General features: G+C 46.4%; 1 protein-coding gene across 1 annotated transcript in view; it reads left to right on the forward strand.

Moving 5' to 3' along the window:
* LOC109857154 (homeobox protein homothorax) overlaps positions 1-17207 on the forward strand; it is a 298008-nt gene that overhangs the window by 153647 nt on the left and 127154 nt on the right. The window contains exon 8 of the mRNA XM_020433208.1: positions 11428-11436. Coding sequence (XP_020288797.1) covers positions 11428-11436 — 9 coding nt within the window. The remainder of the gene's footprint in view (positions 1-11427; positions 11437-17207) is intronic.

Below are 17207 nucleotides of genomic sequence, written 5' to 3' on the forward strand. Positions count from 1 at the left end.
GAGAGGGAAGAGCGCAAAAATCTAATTCCTCTTTGAAGATACACTAATTATATTCGTTTTCATATCAAATTTTTTTTTTTTTTTTTTTTGTGTTACCGTGTCGTTCGTTCAATCATCGATAAGATGATTTTTCTGCATATTTGTTTATTTTTTGTCTGTTTCGGAGAGGGAAGAGCGCAAAAATCTAATTCCTCTTTGATACACTTGGCGAACGTGTTGGTTCAAGATACAGAGAACATAAAGTTTCATGGAGAAACTCAAAGAATGCTGAGAATGCGCTCGCGATATCTTCTCGCATACAGTCCTCCTCGGCAATGTGTTGACCAAGCCGACGACTTCGCGTCTCTTCTAGTTGCGTTAGATAGCGGCGGGGCTTTATTAATAACCTCGGCGGCCTCACGGCGGTGCAACATTGCCGAGTTGGCGGAGAGATTATCCCGTTACGATACCCAGAGACCGGGCAAAAGAAACGAGTCGTCTCGACGTCGCGCAAAGAAGCCAACCGGGACCGCGTGAGAGCCGGGAGATAGTGGACACGGCATTTCACTTAATGATAACCCGTTCTCCTCCTTCTTCTTCTTCGGCCTCCGCGACAACGAGAGAAGAGATCGCGGAGAACGCTCCGCGCGCCCCCGAGAATGAGCTCTTCTTCTTATTTGTCTTCTTTCCTCCGTGTTGCATTATCGTCGCTTCGATCTCACCGACGCCGAGAAGATCGCGGGAGAATTTACGATTGTTTTGGACAGATTCGGGAGTAGCGTCGTTATTTAAATCTCATTTGCGAAGAATCCGATAATTATCGAGAAAATATTTGTCGATCATCCCCCTCCCCCGCCCTAAATAAATCGAGGGACGGAGAAAAAGTAGAGTAGAGTAGAAATTTTCAGTTTCCCACGGTCCCATCCGAAATAATATCTATTCCGGCACCCAGGCGTGTCGAGAGCCTTTCTTGCCTTCTTTTTTTTTTTTCTCCTTCGTTTCCTTCTCTCGCTTTCTCCTTGCTGTCGTGGATCCTTTCTTGTCCGGTCGACAGAACGAGAACTGGCATAACTCGATACCGAAGGGGATTTGCATGCGCGTGTGAAATCGCCACGGTATCTCGTTACAGGTCGTCTTTATTGCACATTCGTGTCGGTTCTTTCCTCCGGGGCGCCTCTGCCGTTGCTATAGTTTTTGTTGTTACTTTCGTTGCGTTGCTATCGAGAAGAAAACGAATGACGACGACGACGAGGTGCACATACCCGGCGGATGATCGTCCGATGCAACGCTGACGAACTAGGGTATGCAAATACCCGCTGCAAATACACGGGGGTAACGGCCGGCGATCAAAAGTCATGTAATGGTATGGGCCACCATCAAGGCGAATAGCTACGGTGTGGGCGTAGCCGTGCGCGCGGGACTAAGATAAGAGGAGAAGCCAGACGGCGAGGAAGCGAGATCGCGCGCGCGCGCGCGCTTTTGCCTCCCGTCGTCGACTTCGCTGGAACCATTACTTTGTCTCGAGCGTGATTCAGGGATATGTCATCGTAAGCGACTGACTTGGGTGCCTCACGCGAGATTATTGAATTCGGTTTGGACGTTTGAGCTACGGCGACACGCGGGTTCGTAATCTCGAGTGAGAGAGAGAGAGCTTCTCTCTCTTTCTCTCTTACTTTCTTCATCCTTCTTTCATAAATTTTCTTCGAGAGTGTGCAATGTGTACACACACGCGGAAATCTTATATTTCGCGTACGTCATTTATTAATTTTATCGCATAAAAATTATTCGATGATGTGATTGAATCGTCGCTACAATATATTTCCATTTCTCCGCTATCAGCGCGAACATCTTAACATATTGCGAACTGCCCGCAGGAATTCGCCATTACCAAAGTCCCACGACTCTGTGCCTGCGATGGTAAAACCTCCGCGGACGAATCGTTATCCCCCGATCGTTAATACGTCGACGTGTTTATACGCGACAAACTAGGCAGGAATTATCACACGAGGGAAGAAGGAAAAAGGGACGAGAGGTAGCGCGGAGGCAATACCTTCTTGAGTCGTTAGCATACGACGTACATACATATATAGACGGGAATACTTATTCCCGTATATACGCATAGCTAAGTGGACACAGTGGCGGAGAACGGAATGGCCGGGGTACCGACATGATGTCTTCCACATCCTGGCTATCTTACCGCGGCACTTACCGGACACGGCGGATAATAACACGAGAGAAGAAAACTAGTCGTTGCTCTCCCCAGGACCTCCCTCCCAGCTGGCCTGACCTCCCTCGCTCCTCTGGCTCCTCCTCCCGCGACTACCTCGCGTATAGACACACACACACACACACACGTGCGTATCCTTGGCGCTTCCTAGCGAATTCCTGCGCGCAAAGTTGGCGGCGGTTGGCGCAACGAGGCGCGCGGGGAATTCAAGCAAAATCGTGACGCGGGACTCGCTCCGGGACTCATTTTCCGCCGAAGATCCGGATTAATTGCGCGCAAATTCGGAGTATGCGGAGGGAGAGGAGGGGCACGCCGGCATCTCGCGATACGTAATTGATTTCTTACTCAAACGCGGCTCTTCTTCCGAGAAGATGCGTGGCGATCTCTTCTCTTTGTTGCCGACCGTGAACGCGTTTCCCGCGTCGTGAAACACACTGTTCGCGAGGACTATTTTAAGAACGACCGCGCGGTGACACGACGGCGCGATGAGAAATTGCGGGCTTTCGCGGAAAGGACACTGGCTGCGAGCGAGAAGAAGAGTTGCAGTTCTCCGCGTGCACAACAGGATCTTCCTCGACTACCGAGAATCGCTTATGTATTCCTGATTCTTCTCAATTTCTTTTTGATCTCATCATTGGGAGTCTTGCTATCGACGAACGTATATATTGGGTTTTTTTTTTTTTTTTTTTGAACGAGACAAGGGAGAGCGCTCGTTCTTTTGGAAGAATTATTTTCTCCAAGTTTCTCGCTTATTTACGCGCACGGGCCGAAGAATATATTGACGATAAAAACAGCCTCTGTTTACCAGCGCTCCTCGGTACTTCTCGCAGACGCGTCACTGCACGGGGAATGATTCGGATGCGCGGACGAGCGTGTTGCATATTTTACATTCTGCTGACGTTCGCGCCGGACACAGTTCGTTCTCTCGGAGTGTTGGCAAAAAGTGTGGCGGTTCCGAGAGACGAAAGACAAGACCGAGGGGAGGAAGCCTTCCCGAGTCGGGTCACAAGTTTTGTACTTTTTTTTTTTTTTTTTTTTCTTCTTTCACGAAGACGGTTGCGGCGTCGCTCGGTTTCGTCCGGTATGCGAACCGGAGCAAACCGAGGAGCGGGACATCCACCGACCTGCGAAGTACGTCACATCCTTCTCTCGTCCTTAATTTGCGATTCCGCGATTGGCGGATTTGAATATTTTTTTGTCCATGTCTATCACTTTGCAACGGAGACAAAAACGTGAGAGTTTTTTAAACCTTGAGATTTTAACTAATAGATACACACACGTTTAGTTGACAAACAAACAAAAAGAAAGATTCTAAATCAAAGTTCAACAATCAAGGACTATATCTGTTCTGTTATTTCTAAGTTTGCTTCAGACACACACTCGTCGCGACACACTCTCGCTCCGCAATACCTCACGCCGCAGGAGATTTATTTCAAAGAGGCAGCGGACTTCGGCTATTGCCACCGGTGATTAACATAACTTCTCGAGATAATTTATACGAGCTGAAATCCGACAAGACATTCATGTCGCGCGCGTTTACCGATGCGGGATTAATTTTCGACTTGTAATACTCGGCAAAACCGCGCGGCGTGTTTCTACATTTTCTCTCTCTTTTTTTTTTTTGCTCTTCATCCTCGGATGAAGGAACCGCATTCCTGTCAGGATTTGCACAAAGGCGTGTAAAACGCGCAGTGCGTAGATTCTCGGTGCCTATTCTACTCTGCCAGGTAGATTCTGCTGAGAAGTCAGAAAGGAGGAAGACAACGTGTGTACGGTTGTGTGGACTTGGACGCATATTTGCTAAAATGTTGCCGGACTCGTCCCTCAGGCACGTCGAATATTTTATTTAATATGAAACAAAACGCATTCTCTCCCGCGTGCTGTGCGTGCCGACGAAGCGACGAGAACATCGGCGCGACCGCATCTTCGCGGCCATTGTGCTCCTCATGCTAGCGGGCTCCGAACGTTAGGTATCTATAGATCGTCGTGGGTTCTCAACCTGAATTCCTCGTAGAAAACTGTAGGAAATTCTTCGACATTGTCGTTTAAAAACGAATCTTCTCTCCCGCGAATGTATTTCATTCTCGAATAAAGTGATTGCTTTGTTTCCGTTTTTTTTTTTTTTTTACGAATAAATAAAAATTGTAACCACAATTTTGGTGAACGAAATGTTGTAAACGCTTTTTTTCGAGAGGGAGACATGCAACATTGCCAAATTACACAGTTGCGAAAATTCAGGTTGCCCGACATACGTGGCCGACAACTTTTGCCTGCATCCGCTTCCAAGTTTCGCGCAATTTGTCCGGCAAACTCTCGATTACTCCCCGTGCCGCGGTTACGTAAGCGAAGGAAGGTTTTCTGCGTGCGTGCGGTTGCAAAAAATAAATAAAGGAGGAGCGTGTAGCAAGTGGGCGCAGCCCGTGTGTGTATATATATACGCGCTGCTCGCGTATCCGCATGCACCGGAATTATGTGCACGCAGGTCTTAAGCCGCGCGTATAGCACCTGCCGCGCGCGAAACGAGCGCGTGACGTTTGCTGATGTCAAAGACCCGTTTTCTTTTTGAAAAGAACCTGACGCGCCGGACGTCCTCTGTTGAAAAAAAAGCGAAACCAGAAACTCAAACTCGATTCAGTTCGTGTTCCCGATATATTTCGATTTCGAACAAAATCATCGTTTCCGTCTGTTCTATCTGATTTATATATAATATCGGGAATAATTAATAACGAAACTAAAAGCGTGAACATAACCAAATGCGATTAGCGTCGTCGTATAAGTGTCTCATCCTCCCGAGAGTCCACGATATTTTGGAGAACCTCTGCCGTATGTTGGCGTGTCGCGATGTGTGTGTGTGTGTGTGTGTGTGCGTGCACATGCATGTATGCGAATTGTACACTGGCGCGGCAAGTTCTCTGAGGACACTGTCGCCGGCAGCAAAAACACTATTGAGTTAATCAACTAATTTATAATTAAAATTCCACGATGGGAGCCACGTTTGTAGCCGCCAGTTCCCCAACGTCGGTCGTCGACGCGAATCACAAGAAACGAACGTGCCGCTCGCCGTGTCTGGTCCGCCGCGTTGTTTCGCGGTAATCGCCGTCAAATTCATAGAACATCAATTAACCGCTCGTCGACACTCTACTCCCCTTTACTCTTCGGTCTTCTTTCGGCTCGCGCCTCGGTCTGCCGACTTTCGCGCTCGAAAAAAAAATCGACCTAGTTTTAGCGGCTCATCCGGTTCATCGTCCTCGGGAAGCGGAAACGCGTTTTTGTACGTTCGATTCGCGTCGAAATATCAACAGAGAAATAGAGAAACTGAGCGAAGTAGAAGCTTTTAATAAGTCGGTTTTTGCATTTTACGCTCGTCGAGAATTTTTACGTAGCGATAATTACACAGTCGTTGCGAGAGGAAATGAGAGGTGATTGTACCTGCTGAATTTTGCCACTCTCGCCGTATTCGCAGTCCGTAATTAGGTAGATTAGGTCTTAATTTTACTCCAGTTACTTATCTTTTTATCTTTGCGTTATAAAATAGACGAGTATATAAGAAATTCGCGAGATATACGGAGAATAATTAAACGGGAACGAAGAGAAAGAAAGAAAGAGAGAGAGAAAGAAAGACCAGAAATGCTCGGGTGACTTTTTCCTATCTAAGGTTGTGTGCGCGAGTATAACGATAGCGAGTAACAGGTATTCATCAATTACGTCCCCTCGCGCGATACACCGCGCGACTGACGTATGTGTGTGCCCGCGCCGCTTCTTTTTCTGCGGAAAGCGAGTGGACACTTCCTGCTTGCTTGCTAATAACGTGTCACGGTAGGGCAACAGCGACAGCGATGTCAGGGACGCTACTTATCGAGTCCTTGTCACTTGACACGCTCCGCCGAACACGATGCTTAGATCGCGTTAATTATCCACACGTATTTGTCGTGTCCGCACCTCTCTCTCTCTCGACTCATATATCGCCACCCACGTGGAGTGTGGATTTTTTTTTTTTTTTTTTTTTTTCTATTCTCTCGCGATTGCGACTTGTCAATCCGTCTTGTGACGCAAACGTTCGTTTTCTGACTTCCCGCGACACTCGCCGTCGGTTTACAGTCGCGCGTATTCATTAGCTCCTCGATTTTTTCTTTTCCGCGGTTTTCGCGAGAGAGAGTCTTCCATTTTTCCTCGCGGTTTATAACGCACTCCGCCGCGCGCCAGACTTCGTGATTTAATCACGTTAGTTCTCTCGCGAATCTAAATTATAACGAAGTCCCATCATCTCATCCATTTCAATTCTTTTACTTGTCCGTAATGAGAATAAATGTTGAAAATTTTTGTGGGTATATCGCATGAAAATTCGATGAGTCTGCGCTACCGAACCTGGTGCGATTATACGAGAAGTGTATATAACAGGAGTCATTCCTCCTTACACCTGATGAATTTTTAATTCGACAATTAATACATTGGCATTAATTATTATGTTAATTTGCGTACCTAATTACTTCTATATTTCTTCGTTCTTAAAATGGAAGAATCGAGTGATACGTAGCGTGCTAGTTTTTAATGAGACTTCAAAAAAAGCAACTGGAACCCGCGAGATTCGCGCGCGCGGTCTTTTTTCTTGCTGCAAGAATTCTTTTCGAAGGATCCGCGATTCAATCGCGCTCGGACGATCTCGGAATCGCTTCTCGATCGCGCATTTTTGCTCGCTGGCGACGCGCGTCGCCCGTAAGGAAAGATCCGGTCGAGTCGACAAATTGAGTTTGCGCGCGCGCGATTCGGGATTCAAGACGCGACTCTTCGGGTGTATTATGCATCCGGACGTTTTTTCGCACCGTAGCGTTTCTATCGCGCGACATTCCGCGGCGAGAAATGAAAAACCCCGTTCCCGATAGAGATATTATCCGGGACCGCTGTGCTTCTCCGGCGGATTTACTGTGACGATTATCCCAATTAACCGCGCGCGCGCCCTTCGAGCCTTGTGAACTACGAGCTTCAAGTGCCACCTGCGGACTGCAGTTGCGCGCGGTTTTTGAGCCGTGCGCTACATTCAAGTAAGACGTTAAGTGCATCCCGTACGTTTCCGGAGAGCGTTACGGCCGTCTCGCAAATTCCCATTAGCGAGCCTCGCCTCGCCCCTCATCAGCGTCGTCGCTGGTTCGGCGTTAAGCGTCGAGCAGGTTTTTCTCCCGTTCGGCCGGCGCTCTCGCGAATTCGACGGATTCCAAACTGGCCTCTCCGTCGTGTCGGCCATTATCTCGTCGGTACTCCTTTAGCGGTCTACATCCATCGTACTTATACGCGAGACATTCTTTCGCACACAAACGTATTGAAATAATATTTTCTGTCACAAATATGTTACATATCGAAAAAGAGTTTTATATAAGTTTACGAATTTGAATGAAAAAAATCTGTCATTATTTAGCTATTATTTATAATTAGTGTATTTTGTATATTTAAGCAACATTTTGTATCTTATCGACTTTTCGCGTTTTCCTCTCGCACCAGAAGTACTTATTGTTTCTTTTGACAATAATGATCCGTACAGAAAATTACTCTTTGAAGAAAGGAACTGTTTTATTCGTTTCTCATTGTTAGTCGTTTATTACGTTTTTTATTAATTCAACTCGAATGTCGAGCGCAACGAATTTCTGACTCTCATCCGAGCGCGCGGTGTACATTCGAGTGAGACGTTAAGTGCGACTCGTACATTTTTCAGTCCGCTCGCAAATACCCATTAGGACCCGAGTTCTGGCCCAGGTCTTCAACGACGTCATCCTTTTGGACGGTGTTAAGCGTCGGCCGGCTTTTTCTCCCGATCGCTCGCCACGCCGCCGAATTCGGCAGATTCCAGACCCTGGCTTCTGGCCATTGTCACCGTTCGTCCATATTAGCTCGTGCAACGTCTCGGCCCGAGAGGGGCCGAGGAGATTAATTAGGGACGATGTTTTAGCGGCAAAAATGAGGAGACGGGGGAGGAAGCCGAGGCAAGAAGCGGCAGCATCAGCAGCCGCCTTAAGTCGCGCTAACTAACCCGGCAACGCCACGAGACGATCGAATGGACCTCATCGCTCCCTGCCCGCAAGAACGTGCTACAAATTAAGCCCGGATCGGCAGAAACCATCTCGGAAATTCAGCCGCCGGCTGTTGCTCCCTATATACGCTCGCAAGCAGGGACGGATCGTAACTTTCGTGGCCTGAATTCGGTTATTTCTAAAGAGCTCAGCAGGAGATGTTAAGGGGCGGGAGAAGGAGGGCAAAATGTACTCTTCCTCTCTCTTTCTCTCTCTCGTATTCTTGGTCTTAACACACTGCACATTTTAAACAATTGGTGAAGATTTTTTTTGAGAACATGTGTACGATGAAAATCAGCTTCTCTCTCTCTCTCTCTTTCTCTTTTTCTCTCTCTTTCTCTCTCGTTAAATTTAAAATTACAAATACTCCTGTCATTGAATTCGTGTCGGAGCAAATTGGCGAGAGCATGTTGAAATCTAATACACACGCGAACAATATATGATTATTTCACGAATAAAATACGGCGATGGTGTATCGATATTTTAGCGAGAAGATAAAGATACAAATTTCCGCGAGAGTGTCTCGTGAAACGTGTGATTTATGCAACACGCTGGCGGAGAAACATCAGCATCTCGGGTGGGATAGCGTTCGAGTCATTGTCCTCTCGAAAAAGCGGTGCCGATAAACTGGACTCTGAATTCAAAATGTCGCGGATCGAAGTGTGGATGTGCCATTCGAGTTTCTTCTTTTTGGCAACGGCGGCAACGATTATCGTCGAATTTATGGGAGGAGGAACGGGGAGGACTGCGTGTTGTCGCGTCATTTATCGCGCATTCGCATATTTCGCCGGTAACGTTTTACAGACACGCGGGCCTGATTCTCACCCCTTTTCGCACGCAGAATCGGTCGCCCCTCTCCCGCTCTCCTCTCTTTTGAATTCCCGTGCAATCGCTAATTTATTTGTCCGTTTATACATTTCCACCTACCGCCGCTTGCTTCTATTTTCACGACGGACGAATTATTGGCACCCCTCGCGAGAGCCACTGCGAGAATAGCTACCGAAACATCTGCGTGTTTCGTTTTGTAGGAAGAGCGCGCTTGTCGTATATATTATTTAAAGTTATTTTCCTACTTGAAGAAAACACACTATCTCCGATAACGCTTGTTGCAACCGAGATTAGAAAACAATAACTAATTGTTCTTGTGATTCTACAAAATCCATCGTGTTATCTAAATGTGGAGAGAAAATCATTTTTCTTTTCAGGCGAGCGCGTTGATTTAATTTATCACAATTAGTAAGTTAATTGACACTAATTTTTTAATTGATTTATATCACGATGTAAAAATCGATATAAAAAAACCAAATACACACAGAATGTAATTTTAAATTAAGGTGTAGATTGTCACGCACAAATACACACACACACACATACACACACAAACGCGTTACGCCACTCTGATACAAGATTCCGGCGCGCCTGCTATTCATTTAGCGATAACTGCGGCTAAAGCAATTTTTCTCTCCTCGCCCGATCGGCTGCGAAAGAAACGACGCCGGCCTTCCTATCGGCAGGAAGTGTTCGGCGTTGGCTTTTATCGATCGATTCGCCATGTCGATCGGCAGCTTGGGCGCTAATGGGTTAGTCAGCTCCGTACACGAAGCTCTCGCCACGCCGCTCGAAGCGAGGCAACCGGCCGTGGAAGGAAGGGACGAGGCGTGCGAAAAATCCCTTTGCTCTACTCCCCGTGTACCGACGTACGTACACACGCGTCGCATGTCGCACGTATGTACACGTGCTACACGCCACACGCGAGGAGGAGCCGCGTCGATTATCTCCTCGCTCGAACGGAGACACGGAGTCGCGCCTAAGAATAATAAATAGAGATAGACGGAGGTAGATACCGGGAGCTGCGCGGAGGAGCGCTCGCGCGCTGCTGTATGTGTCTTGCCCACGCGGAGATTATCTCGACGAGTTATGAGTGACCGTTCGGGCTTCCAGTTTAAATAAAGCGCCGCGGCCCCGGCTATACATTCACACCGTTCTTGATTTTCCTCTCGCGCAAATTTCAAACCCGTTTGATTTCGCGTCACGCAGACGCTCCGTGTATTTCGCTCGTTGTCTCTCACGAGACAATCCCCCCGTCAGTGTAATCTCGATCGGGTCGGCGGACTCCTCGGAATACGATATTTCGAGTTACACAGCGAACGATTAGCAAGAACGAATATATACACATATATTGGCGGCACGAAGCGCGCGCGCGTTTCGCAAGGTTTCATTCAGTCCGCTCGATTGTTTCGAGCCGCGCCGGACCGCGCCGTCTTTGCTTATGATTTATCGCGACGGCGGCTGGCTGGCTGCGGCTGCGGGCGCTTACGTGACTCGTAACGCTCACAATAAGGCAATTAGACCTCGATTCTTTTATTTAATAGAAAACGATGTGAATTGAACTCGCGGCTGATTACTCTCGGGCCTGCCTCTCATTCGCGTCGCGATATTACACCCGAGCCGATCGATCTCAAAGAAGAGAAGTCGTCATTTTCTGCGCGTTTACCGGTGGTACATCCCACTAATTCCGACTCCCTTGTCTCCTCTCTTCGCATCGAAATCACGACCGAGAAGAACCGCCATTCACGCTCTTAATAGCCTTTCTCACAGTGTTGCGCGGAAAACAACTTTTTCCCTTTCGGAACGCTCTTTAGCGCCGTCGGGCAATTAGCGCTGAATTAGCCGCGCGGCGTCCTTATTGTGCCGTTGTGATGTGCGCATAGAGTCATTCGGCGCGGTTCTTACCAGAGAGCTCCGCGCGCGCGCACCATGGAATTCAGAGGCACAACACGAGGACGAGATGTACACTTCGGGTTAGGTTACATTGTACGTCGTCGATGCTTCGCTCGGTTAAAATTTATATTCACGACACGACCCATTAATAAAAGAAATCGCAAAGATCTTTCCCCGCACATGTTAAAGATAGAAAATATTTGTATCCAAGATATTTATATCCGAGGTATTCGATATAATTTTAGATACCGTATGTGAAAATATAGTGTGGATAAAATTTATTGCGTCTCCGTAAACATCAATAAAGATGGTAACGAGACACACAACGTTCTCTCTCTTTCTTCTCTGTGATGTGTTTGGATAATAAGAAATTATATTACGTCTACTTTCCGCACAAACTGGTTTTTAATTCAAACTGGATTTCTCTTTTTTCTGTTTCAGACGCAATGGGTGAGTGGATGTTTCTTCGTTCGAGCCGACATTGACGATGACGGAATCGAAGCGGTTCCTTTGGCGCACAGAAATCACCCTCCTCTTCCTCTCCCCCGCTGCGCGCAGTTTAATTGTCGCAATTCTTTTTCAAAAGCCGAGTGCCGCGTAAATCGCTCGAGAAATCTCGTCGCACAAACGATAGTTGTAATCGCTCGTAGTTGCTCGTCCAGCACGTTGCGATGATACCGAGATATTACAACAGCGCGACGCGCGAAATGTGGAGTCGCACGCATGGTGCGGGTGACATACGCGGTAATAATTTCATACGTCGTAATTAAAAACAGTTAATGCGAAACTTCGAAAACGTTTTGCGCGCGATATTAAACTATCACGCGCAACTAACTGCATTAAAAACTTTTAATTTTCAAATTCGCGTAACGTTTTGTTCCGGCGCGATTTTGTTTTTTAATTTTTATTGTCTCTTGTTCGAAGTGGAATTATATATCGAGCGCGATTAAATTTGAACGTCGAGGGTATAAAATGCAAAAAAACGGCGGTGGAAAAAAGAAAATACATTTTAAGCCGGGTGTATGCGAAAAGAACTCTGCGATCGCTCGATTCGATAATAATCCTCTTAATGGATCTTGTCGGCTGTCGGCGACACGGTCTGGAACGACGACGAGACGATCGGTGAGACGATCTTGCGTTATACTGATCTGTTACAAGCGCAATGGCCAACTCTCTTACATTTCTTCTTCTTCTTCTTAATGCCCTCTTGTGCGTACGGCGCGCGCGCGCCGCGCGGTATAACGAGGCGCTTCAACTTAATTAGATTAATTAGATTGCTGGCAAGGCGGATCGCGCGAACAGCGCCCGATGATGATCAAGCTTTCCGCCGTTAACCGCATTACTCAACGATCCTATCTTCTTTTTGTTTTACGCGACATTTTCTGTGTGAACACGAAATTGCACGGTTTTTTATTTAAATATAATATACACGTTTTGCAATATCGCCGTTGTGTGTGTGTGTGCGCGTGCGCTCAGCTAATTTGGAATTTGTTCACCCTCTGAAAATAATAACCGATTTGTCTTTTCCCAAACTAATGGCTTCTCAATGCAGATTAATTACGTCGCGCTCGTTACGTTATATTTTACACTCGTTATACGCACACGGTATTCGCTCCAGTGGTCATTAACACACAGTGTTTAATGCATAGATGGTAAAATCCGATGTTCGAGAGAATAGTGGCCTATAAATATTAATGCCTTATATTGCTTTCGCTGTGGCGCACCGGGGTAACGACACCGGCCGGGGCGGCTGTTAGTAATCTCGAAGAATGGGAAACGCCGAGGATGAACGACGCGCGGAGTAATAACAATCTTGCTGTGCTCATCTTTCCACAGCCAGTCTTTAACAACTCGTGCAACTATCATTAATCCTTTTTACCCGGACGCAAAAACTCACATAATCTATCTCCGCGTAGCGTAGATATCATTACAGCCATCTCATTAGTGCTTTATTGCCAATCCAATCGATTTACATCACTGCCGTGTAATTTAACGTTACCGCTTAATCGTCAAGTTCACTCATAAAATTTGCAATCCCGACGAATTATGAACATTAACCTGTTACTTAACCAATTTGTCAATCAACACACAATCGTATCGTTGATGGAAGAAGCAAGGGAAGACTCCGGTCATTTGTTTCTCTCTTTTTGTTTTTTTTTTTCATATATGAACAATCGATTCCGTTTATCTTCATTCGTACGATACTTGACAAATCGTCGCTCGATGAAATGAGAGCGCGCGGAAAAAACGCATATAAGAGAGCGTCTCACACTCTCGTTCCCGACGAGATCTGCCCCGGTCGTTTTGCTGCTCCCGATGGTTATCGCGAGAAACGAAACGAAACGAAACGAAGAAGAAGGCGCGATGCACACGCGGTCAAGCTCCTCTCCAATTCGCTCGGACACAAGCCCGGACCTTCTCTCGCGGCCGCGGCAAAAACCTTCGCCCAGGCTTCATTTTTTGGCCGTTAATTAGTTGCATTTTTTTACGATCGCGCGCAGCACACACACGTGCAGCAGAGCCGACGAAATGGACGGGGAAGAAGCGCGACCGAGGGAGCAAAAAGATAATCGAACATTGAAGAAAGAAAGAGAGAGAGAGAAAGATATCGGGAGGCGAGGACGTACGCACGTCGTGATAGCTCGAGTTAAAACGCAGCAGTCTGTCCTCCGCATAATGTTTCGCATTGTGTTCCCCCGCCTTGTTCCTTCTTGTCCTGACGAAGCATGTGAATCCTTGGACGCGCGTTGTCTCGCGGGCAGCCGCAAAATATACGTGCACAACCAGCCACGTCAGGCATCGCCGCGACGTTTAAATCGTAATTACCAGTCGTGACTTGAAGCATTCATTAACGTCCGCGGCAAGAGATCTCTTATGGGCAAGCTAGATGACCCGTACGTTAGACAACGGTACTCAAACACGACCGAGGATAATCGGGAATTGTCCGGAAAAGTGTCGATCGATAACTCGATTTTTCGTGGCGCGATAACGCGTGGGACGGGTTTGTATAAGTGTGCGTTTCGTAAAGATCGGACAAAAAAAAAACAAAAACGTTATTGTGTCCTTCTCCTATATAAAAACTCCGTGTGTACCGCGAAGTGCGCGTTTTGATATCAAATGTATCGCATCTATTGTTGTCTCTTTTCCGCGTTGCCGATTAGTTGGTTGATCGAGTCGAGTCGAGTCGAATCGAATCGGTAAGATCGAGAGAGTAAATAATGACAGAAAAGCGATTTTAACAGTTCGTCGTATACGTGGAGAAAATTAAAAACGTGACTAAAGTAAAGTCACTTGACAGAAAAGAGTAGAAAAACAACACGTGACTATTTAAAGTAACGTGATTGTAATTTATATTATANGCCCGATGCATGCTTATTCGCGGATCTTTGTTAATTAAAATCTCAGTAACTATTGCGAATCTAGCAAAATGGTATAGGACTTTTCACCTCAGTTTTATTCCTTCTACCTGCCTACGAGCGATGTTAAACCAATTCTGGGACACCCTGTATATAATATTAAATAAAATATATATTATACATATAATTTATTACATATATATAGTATACAATATATAAAGTATAATATTATACTTTATTGTATATTATATATATTATGTACATACTCTACCGTAAGGTCACTGACCCGGCCGTGCGACCTTGGGGGAGAGGTCACTGACCCGGCCGCGCGACCGCGGCGGGGTCATTGATCTCGGTCACGTGACCGCGGCGAGGTCACTGACTTTAGTCACGTGAGTATGGTATATATATAGATATGTGTGTGTGTGTATATTATATATAAATATAGAATATTATATATAATATATATAATATTCTCTGTTTTACTCTTTTTCCACTCCTTTTTCTCACTATTTTTTGATTTTAATTTTCATGCGTTTATTTCTAACATCTCTTTAATGTGTATTATATGGTTTGTAAGACGTACATATACTAGCTGTCATTGCGGTGACAGGTTTGCTGACACTATACGTTAAAATAAGAACAATAATAGCATACGCCTAGCGCGCGTTTGCGTTGTGTTAACAAAAACGTGCGATTTAATTCTCCGGTAACTCCGACGTGTCGCTTTTTGCTTTCAGCCGATGATGTATCATTTCATTAGAATCTTGATAATGATAGAGACACTCCTCTTTCTTTATCGACACATACACACGTATATGTGTATACTATATATGCAGATGATGTGTATGATGTTAGATAAGGTAACGCAAGGAAATTGAAGGAGGAGTGTACTAATTTAATACATCCGCTCGCGTTCGTCGACGATCCGAACGAAATTAATTTTGCGCCGACGTGTCCGAGGGAAATTAATTTCACAGTTCGCGTTCTTACATAAAAAATACGATCATGCGTGGCGTGTAGTACAAGCGGCTTAAATTGAGCCGACGGTAAATCATGCGCGGATGGGGCGGGTAATTAAAAAATTCGGGAAGTAGCCGTGAGAGCTTGTATAGAATTCAAGTGTCAAGGAGGGCAGAGTAAACGGAACGGACGCGTGTTCTTACTTATCGGGTGGGTAACTAACACCACGACAACGATTGGATCTCGGCGTAAACAACGAACGATTTTGGGAAAAGATCCGTCCGATAAGATAAAAACAATCTTGCGGTCCGTAGATGTTTGTTCCGCGTCTCGTTTACGATCTTCTCGCTCACAGAATCGTCCTCTCGTCCGATTATTACACGAGTACGTGTTTTCTTGCGCTCCAAAATGAACATTTAATTGCTCGCGAGCCATTACCGCATCACGCGCGCGCGCGCGCGATTGCTATCTCTCTCGTTTTCCCTCGCGCGCGAATTTTTACGGAATAATTTGTATTAATGAAAAAGACATCGACATATTTTTACGTGGGAGTAAAGATGGTGTTGACTGCCTGTGCTTGAATTAATTCAGAGCAACTAGATTCACGAAACGATCGACTTGTCGTCGTCCGTAACGATCGTATTTTTGTCGCTCATTTTTTGCGATAACGCGTATACTTATGCGCATTAAACGAACACATCGACGACGTCGTTTTTGCCTTCGACGAACCCGATAAGAGGCTCTTAGTTTTTCGATTATTGACCGTTCTCGTCCACTCTCGAAGGCTCTTTGGCACCTCGTATCACGACGCCAGAAGCCTCTTCCAGTTGCCGATCCCCGAACGGGGATCGTAACGACGCGTTTTATCGGATCGTTCAACAATTAGAATGCAAATCCGCACATGTGTACGCGCGAGTGTGGGTTCGCGCGGCCGGTGTGCGCGGCGCCTCTATATCTGTCGAGCATCAAGGCCCGAGAAGCGTCGTTTGGATCTCGACACTTCCTCCGACGCGATCGCTCGTCGATCGAGGACCCCCGACTTTAACAGCGTATTCGGTCCCAAAATTCAACGTCTTTTACGGCCCCGTTATTCCGTGAATCGGGACGGGAATGAAGAGCCCCGGGGGCGATGCGATAACGTCCGGAGAATTCATTCGCACGGTCGAGACAACGTGCTCGAAACGGATGCCATCTCGATAAGTCGTCGCGCTGATTAAAATTAAATGCCACTTTCGAAAGTTTTACAAGTCCGGCGACGCGCCGCCTCGTTGTCTCGCTCGCTTTCATATTTTCTTTATCCGTTTTCTCTCGTTCCTCATTCTCTTTGGGAAACCGAGCGATGCGAGACGCGCCGTGGAACCGAATACCATCGGTGAGTCCTCTGACGCGTATGCGCGATTAACGTTCGCGTGGATCTGCACGCGTGACTGTAAAAGTGTCACGTTATTATAGCGAGTCGTTCCGGCTCGGTTTCGGCTTACTCGATGATGGCGGTGGCTTGAAGTACAAAACCGTAAGTGCCCGTGCGCGCGCGCGCGCGCTTGCTCTCGGAGATAGAATTTCTTACGACCAGAAAAAGAAGAATACGTCAGTATTAAAGTCGGTTTTACACCGCCCCGAAATGGCTACGAGCCGGTTAACGTCGATCGCGGCGCGTATATATATGTATATATATATATATATATATATATATGTATACGCGCGCGGGGATTTCCTTTACATACGTATCGCGCTCAATCCCCAAGATTTACTCTAATAGCGGCCTTCTCCGACACTTTTCCGACCGGGAATTTTCTCGTACAATAGTTCCAGTTGAAGCTCTCGTCTCTTCAGTGGTAAAAATGAATTTTTTTTTTTCGCAGCTTATGCTCCGAGAGATGGTATTTTTGCTCTTTCTCTTTT

This window comes from Pseudomyrmex gracilis, unplaced genomic scaffold (assembly GCF_002006095.1).
Source record: "Pseudomyrmex gracilis isolate BER0280 unplaced genomic scaffold, ASM200609v1 scaffold_148, whole genome shotgun sequence".
Lineage (NCBI taxonomy): Eukaryota > Metazoa > Arthropoda > Insecta > Hymenoptera > Formicidae > Pseudomyrmex > Pseudomyrmex gracilis.